Source organism: Anoplopoma fimbria, chromosome 24 (genome assembly GCF_027596085.1).
Source record: "Anoplopoma fimbria isolate UVic2021 breed Golden Eagle Sablefish chromosome 24, Afim_UVic_2022, whole genome shotgun sequence".
In the NCBI taxonomy this organism is placed as follows: domain Eukaryota; kingdom Metazoa; phylum Chordata; class Actinopteri; order Perciformes; family Anoplopomatidae; genus Anoplopoma; species Anoplopoma fimbria.
This window is the reverse complement of record NC_072472.1, coordinates 3,483,658-3,502,603: the sequence shown is the minus strand read 5'-3', so window position 1 is coordinate 3,502,603 and position 18,946 is coordinate 3,483,658. Positions and strand designations below refer to the sequence as shown.

The 18,946-nt window shown below is 38.6% G+C and overlaps 1 protein-coding gene across 1 annotated transcript in view; it reads right to left on the bottom strand.

Annotated features, from left to right (window-relative positions):
• rapgef6 (Rap guanine nucleotide exchange factor (GEF) 6) overlaps window positions 1-18,946 on the bottom strand; it is a 149,191-nt gene that overhangs the window by 114,895 nt on the left and 15,350 nt on the right. Inside the window, 2 exon segments of the mRNA XM_054625253.1 lie at window positions 2,385-2,441; window positions 3,618-3,688. Coding sequence (XP_054481228.1) covers window positions 2,385-2,441; window positions 3,618-3,688 — 128 coding nt within the window.

The window sequence follows — 18,946 nt, the reverse complement described above, 5'->3', positions numbered from 1 at the left end:
ACACGAGCTTCCTATTTCACGTTCACAGATTATCAATTAACCTCAAACGAAGGCTCCGATTCACTTCTTATTAAGCCGAGCGCTGGAGTCAGCAGCGAAGACAGGAAGCAATCATACATGAAGAAGTCGGTCAGAGCGTCTGGTTATTGATATGAACACAGACGAGGAGCGTTTGGAGAGAAGAGAGGAGCCGTCGTGAGAAGAGCATCACCTCGTGGAGAAGACCGTAACGTCGTAACCACTTCTCCTCCTCCTCTGCTATTTCTAGATGCTTTGAAATTTATGGGCGACAGTTATTCACTTCCACGTCAAACTGCAAGATGAATAAATAAATAAATCTCTTTGCATATTGGATGGAAAAAAACACAGCTTATTTATCTACAAGGTGACACAGTTTGACAGCTATGGAAGGGACTTTTAATTATCTGAGGAAATAAATAAGTATAATAGATTATTTCTCTGTTAAACTTTGCAAACATGGCATTTTTTTTTAAAACTATTTTCTGATATTTTTAAAGGAACCAATTAATTGGAAAATAATCAACAAATCACACAAAATTCAGAATTTTTATGAGTTGCAGTCCTGCTACTTTTTTAAACGTTTTTGTGTTGCTATTGCTGCTCTTTATCATCGCATGTAGTGTAGGAAAAAGCACAATCATGTCTGAAAGGTTTCCTTCTTGTCGGAGTTTAAACATTTAACCATCACAGGGCTGACATACATATATATATATGACAACCATTCACGCTCACATCCACACCTACGGGCAATTCACAGTCATCAATTAACCTCAGATGCACATGAATAAACATTATAAACTATTACTATTATGGTTTATTTGGAGAGTCCGTGATTGTTCTCATTGTAACTTAAGACTGTAGCTCCTGGTAGAGAGGCATTTCAGAAGGTTTTCTGTGTGTTTGTGTGTTTATTTGATGGTAAATGAAACCTTCGAGTGTCTAATGTGATTCCAGAGAGTCATGATAATACATCACAGACATGTGGAGCCTCCCTCTCGTCCTCTCATCCGTCTCCGTCCTCCCTCCATCTCTCTCACACTCCCTCAACATCCCGGTCGCCCTCATCAACCTCGCTTCATTTCCTCGTCGCTCCTCCCTCTCGAACTTTTCTTTTCCTCCTTGTTTCTCTGTTTTCTCTCCTTCTCTGTATCCTCTCCTTCTTCTCCTCCTTTAATATGTCTCCTTAAACGTCTCTCTTCCTCCCTTCTCACCTCATCGTCTTCCCTCTCCATCCTTCCTCTTGACTCCTCACTGTAAATGATGCTCAGGTGACTTATTTTCACCGTCCCCATCATCCATCTCAGTGTGCATTTATTCACACAGCCTGACAGACAGGCTATCAGCGGATCCGTCGACATTACCAACAGATCAATAGATCAACGTTCTCATCAGGACGACGGTTCCTTAAATCTGGACGGTTTTAAAAAAAACACCTCCAGCAGAGAGTTTGAGGATTTACTCGGCAGTTTCAAAGTTTATTCAAGAAGCAGCGCATGATGTGGATGATTCAGCAGATTTATATATATATATATTTTCTGTAATATTTGTTCTTTCTGTAAGATCTTAATGTTTTGAAAAGTATGTATTAAAAAATGAGAATGATGTCACCTGGTTTAACAAACGTTCAGGATATCTGTGAGTTAATCTGGTGATATTCTACATTTTTCTTATCATAAACAAATCTTATTAAAAGACCAAAACTGCTAAAAAAAGTGTGATATCTTTTTAAACATATCAATGATGAACTCTGTTGCACTGGGTGTTCATTCATTAGCATAAACACAGGCACAAACGCAGTATTTATTAGCTCTTAAGTGGTAATAAATGGAACTGGTCATACAGTTTTGAGATATTTTTTGGGGTGTTTTTAAAAGGATTTGTTAATAATAACAAAAAATAAAGAAAATCTCCAGCCTAACATTTGTGTTGATGTTTTGAAGAACAAGTTTAAGACTTTTTATAAACGTATCAGACTGAAAATAGGAGGTAAAAGAGTAAAAAGGGGAACTATAATGTGCAAAAAAGCTTTTTTTATGAGGTAATGAAACACAACAATTAGGGTTGGGAGTCTTGCTCATGTAGCGTTTGAATGCAGTTAACTCTGCTGATGTGCCCCTGAGCAAAGGCATCATTTCCTCTAGTGCATCTGCTCAGTGGCCAAATCTGACACAATGTTGTTTCGGCAGCTAAGAAGTGTTAATGTTATGAGTGATTGTGAAACTTCATCTGAACTCTGGTGATAAAAATACACAAAAACAACTCCTATTTGAACAAAACAAGCAGATATGTGAATACGTAAAGAGAGAGTGAGAGCAGCAGAACGCACAGAGCACTTCCTGCTCGGTGTGAGAGCCGGTACTTACTAGAACAGGACGTGGTTAGCCTCATGTCGCTCGTAGCGGGCCGAGGTGCACATCGACCTGGGACAGGAGGAGACAAAGATGTGTTACTCTTTCTCTCTGACACACATCTCTAATACCTTTCTCTACAGCTCTAACTATCCATCACACATCCATCCAACAACCAGGCAGCAAGCGCTCCCATTTTGGACGGCATCATTACGGTCTGTCAGCTCAGAGTGTGAAAGTGACACGCTGCTCAGTTTACGGCTGCAGCACAGACTACATTTAACTTTTTTTGTAGCAGAATTTTGCAGCTTCTTTGGTTGATTGAACTGGATGTTTCTATCTGCCTCTGTGTGTCTCTGAAACCCTCCACTTTGGATTTAATTATTGTAAAAGGTTCATTTCTTTGAGATGGGGAAAAAAATTGATACACAAATATCAGTACAGCGATATTTTGCATGGCAATATTGAGCCAGATATCGATCTTTTATTCTTGAAAGTATTGATGTTGTAAATACAAATGTAACCTTATGGTAAGAATTTATTTTTTTCCCCGATGCGTTCATGGGTGAAGTCAGCCGGATAGTAGACTGTAATGCAAACTATTTTTGCATAAACAAACTGCATAATTTGTAGCTTCAAAAAGGTTATATATATTGCAATATATGATATTGTAATACTCAGCATATTGCAAAATGTTTAATCACAATAAAATCATATTGTGACTTAAACTACAAGGAACTTTCATTTGTGTTGATTTTGGCGGTCCCTGTGGACAGAAGCGGTAGTGTTTCTGAGTCCCTTTAGAAAAGCTCTCATTTTACTGCAGCAGGTCCCTCACAGTAACTTTTAAGTGTTATTAAGTGTGATAATATATTGTTGTGGGGCCTCATATAATAATCTAACACCATCATTTGTTTGAGCAACATTCTGATGCCAACACTCCAACCAAACCAGTAAAGAAAACATTCCAGGACTTCTCAAACATGGTCGGTATGAACTCGCAAAACCTGAGATTCCTTTGAATGATAAAGCCGGGGTTGTTAACCCAACCTGGGGCAAAAAGGAATTTGCAAAGAAAATTCTAAGCACTCTTAAACCTAAACCTGTTTGCGTAGGGAGTGCCACATATAACACTGGAAACAGAAAGTAGGCCTAAAGGCTAACAATCTACATTTATCTTGGTGAGCTGCTACTGAGATTAACAGATTATTTGAATAACACAGATTGTTTTATGTTTTAAAGACTCACCTTAGCTGATGTTCCCTGAGGTGAGAGAGGACGTCCATGTGGTAGAGGTGGCAGTAGATGGTGTGCAGGTCCTGCAAGAAAAACAGAAAGACAATGAAATCAACGCTCCACCAAGAAAACTAAAATCAGTGCTACAAGATTTAAAAAACATACATACATACATATATTTACACACACATTTATTTGCTAAATCTTCAACCTGCTGTGTTTGAAAAAGTGAGAGCTTTTTATAAGATTGGCTCATTGTTTAGAGTGCGAGGAACGCCTCGTCACCACGTAAATCTCATCTCTCTGACAGAAGCCACTTGGACCGCGTCGCACGCTGCCCATCAGATCGACACCCTCAAACCAGACGGGCGGGCATCCCACTTATATAACGCACATGACAGCAGCGAGACAGGCGCAGATATATCTCTACCCACGGACTTAAAATAGTATCCTATCAGGGCCAGCTGTCAAAGCATTAAGAGTGTGTGTGTGTGTGTGTGTGTGTGTGTGTGTGTGTGTGTGTGTGTGTGTGTGTGTGTGGAGGGAACAGCTTCATGTAAGCGTCGGCTGGATCAAACAAACAGAGCAGCTACTGAGGCTTTTAACAGGTGGACTGTATGGATGACTGGTTATGTACACACACACACACACACACACACACACACACACACACACACACACACACACACACACACACACACACACACACACACACACACACACACACACACACACACACACACGCACACGCACACGCACACACACACACACAGCATAGGCCAAGCCAGAGCGAGGTGAACCCATGACTTCTTTTCTTTTTTCTTTTACAGTCTCATCAACACCACACGGCAAACAAAGGATGTTTTAAGAATGATTTAAAGTTTTTGGTAAATCAGCAGAATAAAGGAATAGTTTGACATTTGGGGAAATATGCTTATTTGCTTTCTTGCCAAAATTTAAGATTGTTTTATACTCGTGTTTATGCAATTTTCTGTACAAACAAAATGTACTGTGGAGAATCAAGAAGACAACGATTGTAACCAGTAAAACGCCATAAACCAACTTCCACAATGCCGAGGAGGAACTGTTATTATCTATAAACTCATATCTCATATTCATGACCTACTTTATCGCCTTCATACAAGCACTGTAAAAAAAAAATATGGAAGTATTAAATGCATTATAAAGAAACAAAGGTTAAATATCCTGCGCAGGATTTGATTTGGCTGCAAAATATTTACTAAAATGGAGATTTTAACCTCCAGTTTCCTATCCTTAGACGTTTAGACAATGTTTTTTATAAGGGAACCTTTTCAGTGAGTCAGGTGCCAAACTATTTCTTGTTCAGGACCAGTAGCAAGACCACTAACTTCCTGGTGTATCATCATGTTTGCAGCGTGTTGCCTTTGTTGTAAAACCATTTCCTCACTACTGGTTTCATTTGGTTTTGTTCTACTGGTTTTATCGTGTTGTCAAACATTTCCTGTAAATACTGAGAGCCTGACAAAACTTTTATGTGTACTTGAAGTCACACCACTCAAAGATACGCACAAATACATTACAACGTCTAAAAAGATGTTTAAACATATGACAGCAGATATGTTTTCTGTTAGAAATGACACAAACTACCTGAAGACATTTTAATGCCATTTCGATAATGTTCCCATAAACACTAGAGAGATGCAAACGTGCAAACAAGACAGGAGATACTGTGACGAACATTGCAGATTGGTGTGAGATGAAAAATAGATATCTGCAGGGTTTTACAACAGTATGATAGCAAATGCAGCTGAATCAATAAAGCAGAGAGAGACCACTTTAATGCAATGAACCGAAACTCCTCTGATGTGTTGTTGGCTCTGTCTGACACAGGAAGGAAGCGAAGAGAGATGACGAGCAGTCGAACAAAACAAAGCACCAAAAGGGAGAAAGACAGAAACAAGAGAGGTAGAGGAGGATTAAATATCAGAGATAAGACATGAAGGTGAAAATCCGTCTGCCAGGTTCGTTCAAAGCACTTTGTACGACGCTGCTGTGCTACCTGAGTGATATCATGTCACCAGTAATATCACAGAGGAAGTGAACTGACTTATTAACAGCGCTGGGTTTTCCCTCAGCTTTCTAGGTCAATGTGACAGGTTGAAAAGTTCAAGTTTGTTGTTTACACCTCCCTGGCTTCTTTTTTCATAAATTATTTGATTTTGATCACATTATTTTGTTAGATCTTCCTTGTTTCATGCATGAAGCGGTACACAAGTTGGCGTTTATGTCTGACCAAACCCTGGAAACCCTGCACCAAACGTTTCTGAAGGACAGAGCGCTTGACCTGGCCGGCCGCTCTACAGAGAGAGCTGCAGCCTCCGTTTACTGATTCTGGGTCAGCTACAGTGAGCGGAGAGCATGCATGAGCAAAAGCCTGGTTCACTGTGGTGAGAGAGAAGAACTGTATTGACTTTAACTCACAGTAAACTGGGTTAGTGAGCACAACAAACTGCTGCAGTAAGCACTCCTGTCATGTTGCTGAGCGTGCATATGTGTATGTGCATGGGCATGTACAGTAAGTGTGTGTATGTCAGGACAAACAGGCCTGAGGCGACTAGCTAGCAGAGCGGGGGGGGGGGGATCAGAGTAGATGAGACGGAGCAGAATACTAAACTCCCCCCGGTTGTTAGAGTTTCTGGGTTCGTTTAATATTCTGCCTGATTCTAAAAACACATTTATCTGAACTTGGTAAGTCGCCATGTTGGAGGCAAAACCGATCCATCGTGAATGACCCACATATGGTTTGTGGGCTAACGTTTTCAGAGTTCAGCATTTTGGCTGTTGCTATCTTGGTTTTTGGCCATCGTCATCTTGACTTTTTGTGTCGGGATGGAACAGTACTGGGTTTTATTGCAACAAAAAAAAAAGATCACATAAGTCAAGATGATCGTGAATCTTGTCATATTTGAAAAAGCTGTCTAGTTTGCTATGGTTGTACAAAAGTGAAAAATAGAGACTGAAAAATAACGTTATTAACGTAAAGAACAAACTTACCCTATTTTGCTTTTTTTAAATTAACATTTATCTTTTGTTCATGATTTGTGATAACCTAAATGGGAAATGTCTTTCCTATCTGTGATGCAATAAAGCATATTAGTTTCTTTGCTAAATGTAAGGTAAAGTCATAACAGTATGTTTCAGTGCCACTTTAAGAGTTTCAAGCATATTTTAATGATTATCAGGATAATATTGTGAATTATAACTATTTTGTTCAGGATAATTATGAAAAAAAAATGTCATATCTTCCAAAGCTTACTTTTGGTTGTTGCCATCTTGTTTTTTTGCAACCAGTAGTGACACAAGAGGGTGGAGCTAAATACAAACAAACTGTAATTGAAACATTTGAAGTTAACTTAAATATAACCTTTAACACTTTGAAAGGGTAAAGCTCTTGGTAGAGACCTGTCAATCACAAGGTAGCCCCGCCCCTAAAGCATCCCCTGTTTTATGGTCTATTTTACTCTAAATGAAGCATAATTTACTAAATGAGCATCATGCTGTATTGAAGAAGAATTGAAACTAGAGATTGAGACCATAAACTCATGTTTACAATGTTTACTGAGGGAATAAATCAAGAGAGAAGTAGAGTCATTTTCTCATAGACTTCTATACAACCAGACTTCTTTTTGCAACCAAAGGAGTTTCTTACGGTAGCTTTAAATGATGATTGTGAATTTTCACAATTGCAGTCAATTCATAGAACATATACAAAAACAACAAGGCACCAAAAAGTCTTGAGATAACCCATAAATAGCTACACCTGCACAGTAACACCTCACATAGTAAACGTTACATTTACATCCATTACATTTATTCTACTGCACGACCCTTAAATCAACACACATAATGCTTCTACTACTACTACTACTACTACTACTACTACTACTACTACTACTACTACTACTACTACTATTACTACTACTACTACTACTACTACTACTACTACTACTACTATTACTACTACTACTACTATTACTACTACTACTACTACTACTACTATTACTACTATTACTACTACTACTACTATTACTACTACTACTACTACTATTATTACTACTACTACTACTACTATTACTACTACTACTACTACTATTACTACTACTACTACTACTACTACTACTATTACTACTACTACTACTACTACTATTACTACTACTACTACTATTACTACTACTACTACGACTACTACTACTATTACTATTACTACTACTACTACTACTACTATTACTACTACTACTACTACTACTACTACTACTATTACTACTACTACTACTACTACTACTACTATTACTACTACTATTACTATTACTACTACGACTACAACTACTACTACGACTACATGAAGCCAGCTGTCCCCATTTAACATATTGATTAGGGTAGAGCAGGTCATCAATAGGCCCAGACAGACAGATAGCAGGATGTCCGAGGAAGGGATCTCTGCTCGGTGGTCTCCCAGAGAGAGGATGGTAATGTGATCACTACACCGCCCACGCCAATCTCTCTCCGTCTCTCTTCCTCTGAGCCCTCAATACGTCTGAACACTGCTTGTTGGGCTTGCTTGGGAATTGATCCCTGTATTTTAATGCAGTAGTGTCAATCCAGGTATCTATGGAGACAGGGAGCAATTAAGTTCCGCCCACATCGAGAGGGGGGGGGAAACAATCCATCGCTCTCCGTTGGCTTTGTATTGAGTGAAGGTGCATTCTTGTCACTTTTATTCGCTAGCAAACAACAGAAAAGTACCTAAAAGCTGCTGAGTGGTTTGGACGAACTACCAACAGGGTAAAGAACACAGAACTACGTTTTTATAAGCTGCCAAACCAAAACAATAGGAACAGAAAATAAGACGTGAGGCATCAGCAGGTAGAATCGGAAACTTGGGCGATACTGAATCATGGCTAATGCTACTAAAAGCATTTGTCAAAATGTCTGTTTTATGCTAACTGTTTATCTGTAAGTTATGCTAAAGTATTTTGACAGTATGCAACTTGTGTTATAGTGAAATGTGGATGAATCAGATAGTTCTCTAGTATTCACTGTTACAATCATTAAAAAGCAAAAGCAGCATGTGTAAACATTCAGTTTACCTACAGTTCACTCCTTCTTCCTCTCTTTCCATTTATCACACTCCTAGAACTGGAGTTACATCCAGTAACTTTTTCTTCTTATTTTGTGATTGAATGCATATAGGGGAAACACTGTTGGTAGAATCAGTCATCATGTTGTACAACTGATCCAAAATCAAAGACACAAGGACAAGTCCGAGTCCAACAAGTCACAAGATCAAGACAATTGTACAACTTCAAAAAAAAGTGGTTTTCAGTACTACAGCCATATGCTAACATACTCTGCTAATGTTAGCTTCACAGGTTTTTACGCAGACACATGATGTTTTAGAAACCTACATCTCCTTCCCAACAAGTATCACTATTACACAACATTTAACCATAACTAGTTTCAATTCCACTGAACCAGCCTGAAGATGAGGAACATCTGAACCCATCAATAAGAGTCTTTGGAGCAGAGACGGATAGTTGTCAGTGGGAACATTATGATTGATGGTGCTTCCATTCCTAAAGATATGGATGTTTTTGCAGAAAATAATCAAAGTACTATACATTTCTTTTTATATCAGAACAAAGATGCTATGTCACTTTTGTTGCAGGTATTTGAAGCTGCACATTGCTCCACAGCACATGAATCAAACCGGATAAAGTTTTATAACTACACAGCTGTCAATCAAGAGACAAAGGCTGTTTCTCCAAATATACTAAAAAGGCGACTCTCTGAAGATGCAACTATCTAAATCGAGTTTAATCTGATCCTCAGAACTATGGCTGTCAAACTAAAAACAAGACGAATGGCTCTGAGCTCGCTGTGCTCTTCCTGGTGTGTGTGTGTGTGTTTGCTGACGGACAACATGTGTGTTACTTGTGTATTCTGCAGTGCTGCTGCCACCTGCTGGCAGAAACAAAACTCAGAAAATAAGATTTAGTCCAAGCAGATACTGTTTATCTACCTACTGACACGTCTAACTGATCTAGGAACAGGGCAGCAGCTGTTTAGACACAAAGAACCCATTGAAAGAAATATCTATAATTAAAATAATTGTTACTTACTGTACATCAGTGCAGTAAAAAAGTGAATTTAAACCAGTTTCCTATCTTAATTTCAATGTCAATCTGCATTTTACAGTAACAGCAACATCTGTATGTGTGTGTGTGTGTGTGTGTGTGTGTGTGTGTGTGTGTGTGTGTGTGTGTGTGTGTGTGTGTGTGTGTGTGTGTGTGTGTGTTTCAGGAGACTTTGGACATGCGGCCTGCTGAAGTATTCCTCAAACATTAACAAGCTGTGGCAGCACCGAACGAGTACAAAAGCAAGTTGTTGCAGTTCCAGAGGTTTGTCGTCCCACCCACCACATTTCTCCCTCTTCACGCTCCCACATGAGTAAGAAATGAACACATTGTTCCGGAGAACTTGCAACTGGTTCTAGGGGAGAGCGGGGGGTCAGCTGGGACATTTTTGTATCCACATAAAATAAACTGGTTTGGTTTCTGGTGAAATAAAATAATACTTGAACAGTGATGAAAAGATTCAGGTGTTTGTTTACAATTTAAACCCAAATGTGAAATGATTTATTCATTCATACATGTCTCTACATGTCATATTTCCTATTTCATACAGTCTGATTCTATAATATTTTATTGTTAGTGTTACAGTTTACTTATTTATCATATCTCCCTAAAATTTGGTTGGGAGAACTTAAAAAAAAACATAATTTAAATAAATAAAACATTTTGAACACCTTATATTTAAAAAAGTCACTTGTCCACACATTTTTCGACAAAAGGAAATGTTTTTATGTATTAATATAGAATTGTTCTGTCTTGTGAGTGACACTTCACAGTGGGGCTTTTTCTATTAAAAAAAGCCTTTTCCTTGTTTTTGTCACGATTATTCTGGTCAAAATGTTGCGATATTATACAAATAATCAACAAAACATACTTAAAACTCTTAAAATGATACTGGAATCACTTCACCTTATATTAAATTCAAAACATCTTAAATGAGGTTATTATAAATCATAAGGTCCCCCTGCATAGTAAAAGGAAAATGATTAAATTAATTTATTATCAAAATAGCAACATTGTGAGACTGTTCTTTGTGACATAAAATTCCTTTTTTTTTTTAATTAAGCAACATTTTTCACTTATCTTACATGATAGCGAGCTAGAAAGCTTTTTAAAGACACTCGTGACGATATTCACTATTTTCTTAATAATAGAAATTCACCGTGATCAACTTATTGTGTTTTTTTATCCCAATCGCACCATAAAACCCTGAATCTTTTGACTCATGTGTTTGCTACAAACAAAAATTCAGACAGTTAACACTATAATTAGATGATGGGACATATTAGATGTATGTGGCATTACTAAAAACAGTTTTGTAGAAAAATAATTCAAAAATGTCACAAAAAGAGTACACTTAAACTTTTAATGTGAATAAAATGTGAAAGAAGTGAAGATTGTGTGGCTCACTGTGAGCGTGGTGAATGACATAGACGTAGTTGTTTTTCTGATTTAATAAAAAGACACTGTCCCATCTGTCCTAATAGACCAAACCGTTTAATGTGAATGTTTCAAGTCCCTGAGGCCAGATGAACCCTTTAAACCCCTTTGAGGACTTTAAGAAAATCCTGAATGTCATATTTTCGTATACTTTAATTTGCTGGTTTAAATTACACGGCATTTAGAGCGAGGTCATGACCTTACAACGGCAAGAAAAAAACTCAAAAGCCGTTGCAGAGTTCATAATTATTCCACTGAATCTTTGTGATAAATTGGACTTCTCAGGAGGAACCAGGTCCGTCTTTGTTTAGAGTTCAACGCCCCCTTCGACCCACTCACTCCTCCACCAGAATGTACAGTATGCCGGTCGGGTCCGTCAGCAACACAGAGGATTATTGTAGACGATACAACACGTCCATTCAAGCCGGCAGAACAAACAGCTTGGCTAACATCCTGTCTGCCTGTTAACATTTACATTATATAGACCGCTCACTCCCCCAAAACCTGTGGCAACTTTGTGCTAAATGGGCTTATAACAGGGACAAAAATGTTTTAGTAGTGTACACATATTTTAATACTTAGAAAAGTTTATAGAAGACATTCCATCTGGTTTTTTTGTTTATCATAAAACATGACATAAAAGACAGAAAATGAGGATTTAAAGCTGTTCGAATTGTGCCATGGATAAGACATATGATGTTGTCAATTTAAAATATATTTAGCATGTCAAGAAAGTCTTGGTTTTGTGTGAAACTACATTTCTCTCCTGGCAGGATGTACGTCACCAAACACCAACATGGACGTTAGCTTGGCTTGCTAGCTAGCTAGCTCGCTGACTTTCCAAACGTAAAATTTAACATTATCTCACATTATGTGTTTTTCCAGACATGAAATCCATATGTGAGCCCAGGAAAGGGCTAGGTGATGATTCAATATGATAATTGATCGTCCATCAATGGCACAAAAGCACATACAAACTCAAATTTCTCAGCAAAACATATTATTTTGCGCTTATTTCTTAATTAAATGAGAAAATATTCAATATTTTCATATTTGCCAAGTATTTAATTCAAACAAGAGTGTACGAAACCATTTGGTTATATCATAGACTAGTCATTGAATGAGCAGAAAACATGCTCTATTGTGATATATATATCGTTATAACAGCTGGAATTCTTCTCGTTGGAGAAAGCTACACGTTTATTCTTGATAAAACATCTTGTTGGAATCAAATAAAACACAGCAGAAGATAAATATATATATATATATATATATATATATATATCCATATATCCACAGTCATCATTACTCACAGCTGCTCAATCTCCCGACCAAACGGCTCAAGTTGAAAGCTCAACATCAAGCACGAAATACCGTTAATATCCTCTAAAGCCTCGATGGTTTTTAACTGACAAGGTCAACTGTGATCCCATGGTATCGCAGCTCCAGACTGGATCGTTCTCCACCCAACACAGAAGCTCACTGACAAACCCCCCCACTCCGTTTAGCAGTGCGGACTTATCAGTCAGCATCAGTGTGAGGTTTCAGGAACACTTGCAGCACTTAAATCTTAAATCCCCTCTTCTGGCTCACAGGCTCAGCCTCTTTTCCACTCAACAAAGAAATTAGTTTGGAAAAAAGAAGGGGCTTGAAACTGCACTTTTTTTTTTTTTTTTTTCCTCGCCACAATGTGGAATTAAACACACATGAGTCTGATCATTCAGCAAAATTATTTTAAAACACGCGGAGTGACGCTAGCCAATGAGTTCTGGATCCTGAGAGTTTCCGCGCTGAAAGCTAAGAAGGATGGGCTCATAAAAAAATATAAAAATAATAAAAAGCCCAGTGACGACAGTCGTGGTGCCGGTGGTGGAGCGGGTTATGGAAACAGAGCGGAGAAAGGAGGACTTTTACTTGACTCAGACTCGCACATGAGCTGAATGACTACATTAACAGAGTTCGTCTGTCCAAACATGTGGTATTTGAGGAAAATAACAGCCCCAAACACAGATAAACAGACGACGAATATATCCTAAAATAGATTTGAATAGAGGGCACGAACGCTTCCTCTCAGATATAAGTAGAGACAAGTCTCTCAGATGACTCACTACCTTCCTGGTGGGAAGGATGAACTAATATATACTTTTTTTTCTATCACTTTGCAAGCCTTGTACTATAATCTGACTTTGTATTAAACTCTCCTTTACTGCAGCTAGAAAAGAGTGAGTCCCTGAAAGCACCACACCAGCTGCCTTCCCTCCAACCGCCAAACCAAACAGCCACACAGGCGCAAAAAAAAAAATACCACACAGAAATGGAAAATCTGACCCTTTATGTAATTTAAGCTGCTGGGTTTTTTTATGCTAAAATGAATGAAGTTGGCATAAGAAGTTGGTTTTTTTTTTCCCCACTCTGCAATGAACTTTCTGTGGCAGCGTGGAAAAGTCTACATTGACTTTTTAAGCTTTTTGTTGTGAGTATGATGGTTCACAGGTGGCTGGGTTGTTGGAGGTGCAGCTGAACAATCAAACATTGAGTGGGTGAACGTTTCCTCATACAACGATATGATATCTGAAGAAAAGTTAGTCCTCATTTTTTGTGCATTTTCCTACAAAAAAAGTACAGCGATACATACAAGATTGTTAAATACTTAGTTAGGTTAAGTAAAATATCCTGAAATACTTAGTTAGGTTTTAAGAAAAGATTGTGAAATACTAAGTAAGGTTTTTAAAAATATTGTGACATATGTAGTTAAGTTAAGGCAACAGAACTATTGAGTTAGGTTCAGGAAAGTTTGTTAAACACTTAGTTAGGTTTAGGAAAAGATGTTAAATTCTTAGTTAGGTTTAGGAAAAGATGTTAAATACTTAGTTAGGTTTAGGTAAAGATGTTAAATACTTAGTTAGGTTTAGGTAAAGATGTTAAATACTTAGTTAGGTTTAGGTAAAGATGTTAAATACTTAGTTAGGTTTAGGTAAAGATGTTAAATACTTAATTAGGTTTAGGTAAAGATTGTAAAATACTAAGTTAGGTTTAGGAAAAGATTGTGAAATACTTAGTAAGGTTTATGGCAACAGAACTACTTAGTTAGGTTAAGGTAAAAGATCGTCATTTGCATTACAATAACCACAGAAGTGCTGTTACTGAAGTATGCAAGTTAAGTGACAAACAAATCAACGTTGATTTCTCATTTCACAGGAATACTGAATATCTGTCTCCTGGCTGAAAGATCGCTTTTTCTTAGACCCATCCACCTCAGCTCAGGCTTTAGCGGTCTTTTAAATCATTTTTGGGGTCTCTACAAATGGTAAACCTTTTCCATAAAGTATAGCTACAAATGCTGGCTTCATGTGATCGATCTCAATTTGTACTGTAGTGATTTTGTCGTTTTGGCCGCCGGTGTTAAAAGCAAAAGAAATCAATTTTCTTAATGTTTTCATAAATGTTTTTATAATTATGTTCAACACAAAATGCCGCTACTCATTCACGTTGTGAACATTTTAGTGTCTCATCTGTACTAATTACACTCTATACTTCTTTCCCAAATTAGCTGGTTGGGTTTGTACAAATTTCAAAGTCATCTTAAACACCCTTTAAAGTCATTTCACAGAGCGTTCTCCACTCCCTCCTGCTCCCTCTCATTACACACACAGTTTGAACTCGTCTATCATTTCCACTTTGCTTGACAAGAGCACAGTCTGCACCTTTGTAACAGGATCTCATTTACTCGGCTTAAAGCATTACTTTATAGTTAATCTCAATTATTCCAGCTGTAAGTTTTGAGAGTTTGACACTAAAGCGACTCAGCTCTTCATCACATAGCGGTTTTAAACTCATTTGTCTTTTCATGCCTATTCCCCTCCTCATTACCCCCTCACCATCTCTGCTGGCCTCAGCATTGGAGCACACACCAGCCAGAGAGGTTTATGTCTGCAAAAAGCAGCAGATGTTAACAGACTGACCACACACACACACACACACACAAGAGTTCTGAGCTGAAATCACTCCGTCCTGTCAAGTCTGAGGGTGGGCGGCTAAATTTTGGCCGCAACACAAAACAGAACTGTGCAACCACGAACGTGAAGAAGCATGTAAACGAAAAGAAAACTGCAACTCAGGGTTCTCTTACGGGAGTTTAAGTAGCTGATGCATGCACCCACTTGGCCGATACACATAGCTGTCGTCGCCTGCACGGCCTTATCGCCACAGGGCGGGCTGTCAGAGAGCCAAGATACGGAACAGATAGCTGATCTCTTTCACCAATCTGTTCAGACAGGCAGCTCTGCTCGGCTTCACACACTCTCACTGTAAAATCAAAAACAGAGTGGAGCGTTGTGGCCCTCAAACTGTTTTGGTGTTTGGGTAAGAGACTGAGAAGACATAAGTGTCTTACAGCTGAGCTCACTAGCTTCAGCCACCCTGTGGGACTCGAGGGATTCATTCTGGGTTTTGTTTGGTTGGGTTCCAGGGTTTGAGCCTCAGATGTTTCTGGAGCCCCTGAGGTCCTGGAGGAATCAGGTGAACCTGGAATGTATGGTTTGGTTTCTGTTTCTGGTGAGGATAGTACAGACCTCGGCTAAATGTTACCACTACTAAGGCTACATCCACAAAAGACTTTTGATATGTTGATGTTCACCTCTAAAACAGAGACGCTTGAAAACTCTGCTGACGATGTTTTAGATTGAAAAGTCCGGGGCTGGTTGTTTTATTCCGGATGGCCAGAAACGGAGACGCTGCTTGATTTGATACGGTTGTTATCATATCATGACAAGTCCTTTCCTAATTCCTCACAGCCATAGACTGTAAATAATAAGCGCCCTAAAGCATACCCTGCTTTATGGTCTGTTTGACTCTAAATGGAGCATCATTTACTAAATGAACATCATGCTGTATTGAAGAAGACTTGAAACTAGAGATTGAGACCATAAACTCATGTTTACAATGTTTACTGAGGGAATAAATCAAGAGAGAAGTAGAGTCATTTTCTCATAGACTTCTATACAATCAGAGGAGTCGCCCCCTGATGGACAGGAGAGAGAATGCAGGTTTAAGATACGTTAGCATTGGCTTCACTTTTCAGTACCGCAATGCAGCCTAGTCAGACCCCTTTCATCTAATCCTTTCCAGGACGATAACAAAATGATCAGCCTTGAAAACGTAGTAGTGTGGATGTAGCCCAACACTAAAGAAATGGTACTCATGTGCCAAAAAGAGACCATTTCGTTTGGAGGGCTGATGACAGATTTAGTAAAGATTGTAAGCAGTTAATCCAAAGCCTAGAAACTGTTTACCAAATACAGATGTTTAAATAAAGTGTACAATGTTCATAGATGCAGGAAGAAAGTGACAATGTGCACGCAGTATTTCTTAATGAAAATAAAGTATAAAAGCTAAAACCACATGATTAAAAGAAATCTAAGCAAGATTTTCCATGCCATAGGCATTTAGAAAAACACTCTTTTATCCAAATCCAGTTGTTCTGGTCGTCTCCCCCAGACATTAAAAGAACTCTGTACGTGAACACGAGGGCCCGTGCCAACATTCACATATCGTTTGAATACGTTTGCATGGAAAATTTGGTGGTGTGACGCATTGAAGCAAAACATCGGAAGCCGACTATCACGAAAGTTACACAGCCAAACCTCCAGCAACCTCACACCGACACACAAATCCCTCCCAGTGAATGTCTTCTTATCTGTGTAGACATAATGTAACTTCCAGTTAACGTCGGACTGAAGACCATTTCACTGAGCTCACCAGCTTAAAGTTTGGCCACAGAGGCTGGCGAAAAAAACACTTCTCTCACGTACTCAACTGTCGGTACTTGAAACTTTTCTCAGCCTCTTGGACTAATATAGTTTCCTCCTTGAAAACCAGGCGCATGAAAAAAAAAAAAAAAAAAAAATCTAGGGTAATGCAGTCCAGACCACCCCGGTGAAAAAAAAAAAAAAAAAAAAAAAAAAATCCAACCACGGTGCATGTAGCTCTGGTGCGACCACAGTCAAGACAAGAAAAAGATGGAGTCCAGAAGCATCTAAGGACTGTATATCAAACACACACTAACGGTTTACACATGTCAACACTACTGGCTTCTACTTATGGTCAATGGGAAGACCAACTGGAGGGACTGATGGTTTATTGACATTCTTAAAATGTTAAAAGGAACAGTTCACCACTAAAATCAAAAAGACATATTTTGAGTTGCCTAATTTTGGAGGTGTCAGCCTTTAACATGTCTGCCTTCTCTTGAATATAACGGAACTATAAAGAGATATTGCTGTGAGTTTTTCAAATGGATACTTACTATTTAGTACTATTTAGTCCCATTATATTGCAGAGAAAGCAGACATCTTCACAGCCAATACCTCCAAAACTAGGCAACTCACACCAAAACAAACTTGACTGACGATGAGGTAAAATGTACATGTTTTGAGTTTGGGTTGAACTGTCCCTTTAAGAGCACCACAGGTTAGTTTACACATGCAGGGTTTGCAGGCAAAGTTGGACAAAAGACGAAGTTCAACAGCACACCTCCACATTAATCACTCTAGAATGACAAGATTGCAAAATAAAGCACGTTGTGAGTTACAGACTCTTCTGACTCACAGGATGTGGACTGTGGGTATTAGCCTTTTTTTAGAGATATGTCTTGACATGAGTTGTATCCGATCGTCGTTAGCGATAAGGGAGGACAAAACTATTTGTGTTTGGTTGTCCATCTGCACTCTTTGTTGGTTGTTAAAGCCTGTTCATGTAACATTTTATCTTCTGGTCATTTGATGCATGATGTGTTTTCTATTGCACATTTAATGGTTTTACTGGTTTTACGCAGGTTTATGGCAACGTATGATTTGGGTTGTTTTTTTATTAACTTGGCCATGTTTGGAGTTGTGATTGGGTGAGGAACTGGCAATCTGATCTGGCAACACTGAATGGTTGCTATTCTAAAGCAACATTTATTTAAAGGCACTTAGTGGTGCTTCTTGCTATTTTTTAAGTTCAAAGTCATTCATGTAAAATCAAACTTCTTCTTAGAAAATGCACGAACAATTGATTTGGTAGGTTGGGAGAAAATTCAGTAGAACCAACGTTATAAATATAAATATTACATTTATGAGAATGCAAACGCATATAAAGACTTCACCACAGAAAAACACTAAAGTACAAAAGCATGTACATCAATCACCGCCATGCATAGTCATCAGATACAGCAAGAGATCACTGACATCACTAAAGCTTAACCTCTTTTAACCTTCTCACAGGATCTGTGTGTGTGTGTGTGTGTGTGTGTGTGTGTGTGTGTGTGTGTGTGTGTGTGTGTGTGTGTGTGTGTGTGTGTGTGTGTGTGTGTGTGTGTGTGTGTTGTTTCCATCAATCTGTCTCCATCTGCTCCTCAGTCAAAGCTACTTAACTGCTCCGTCTGCTCTCAGTTGCTGAGTCAATGGCCTTCCTCCTCCTCCTCCTCATAAACACGCTGTCCATCGGACCATTGAGGCTGATCGGACCTTTATTAATGCCATTCATTGATGGGGTTGGACACAGTCACTTTCCAGGTCATGACCTCTGCTCTGGTTGCCGTGGCATCGAGGGAAAAGGCACTTTAAGCGGAATTAATTGTTTAAAAAATGACGGTACAAGGGTGGGATTCTACCTTGATTATTGAATTGTTTTGTTATTTGGAGATGAATCAACTAAATTACTCATCAAACACAAATCTTACTGACGCCA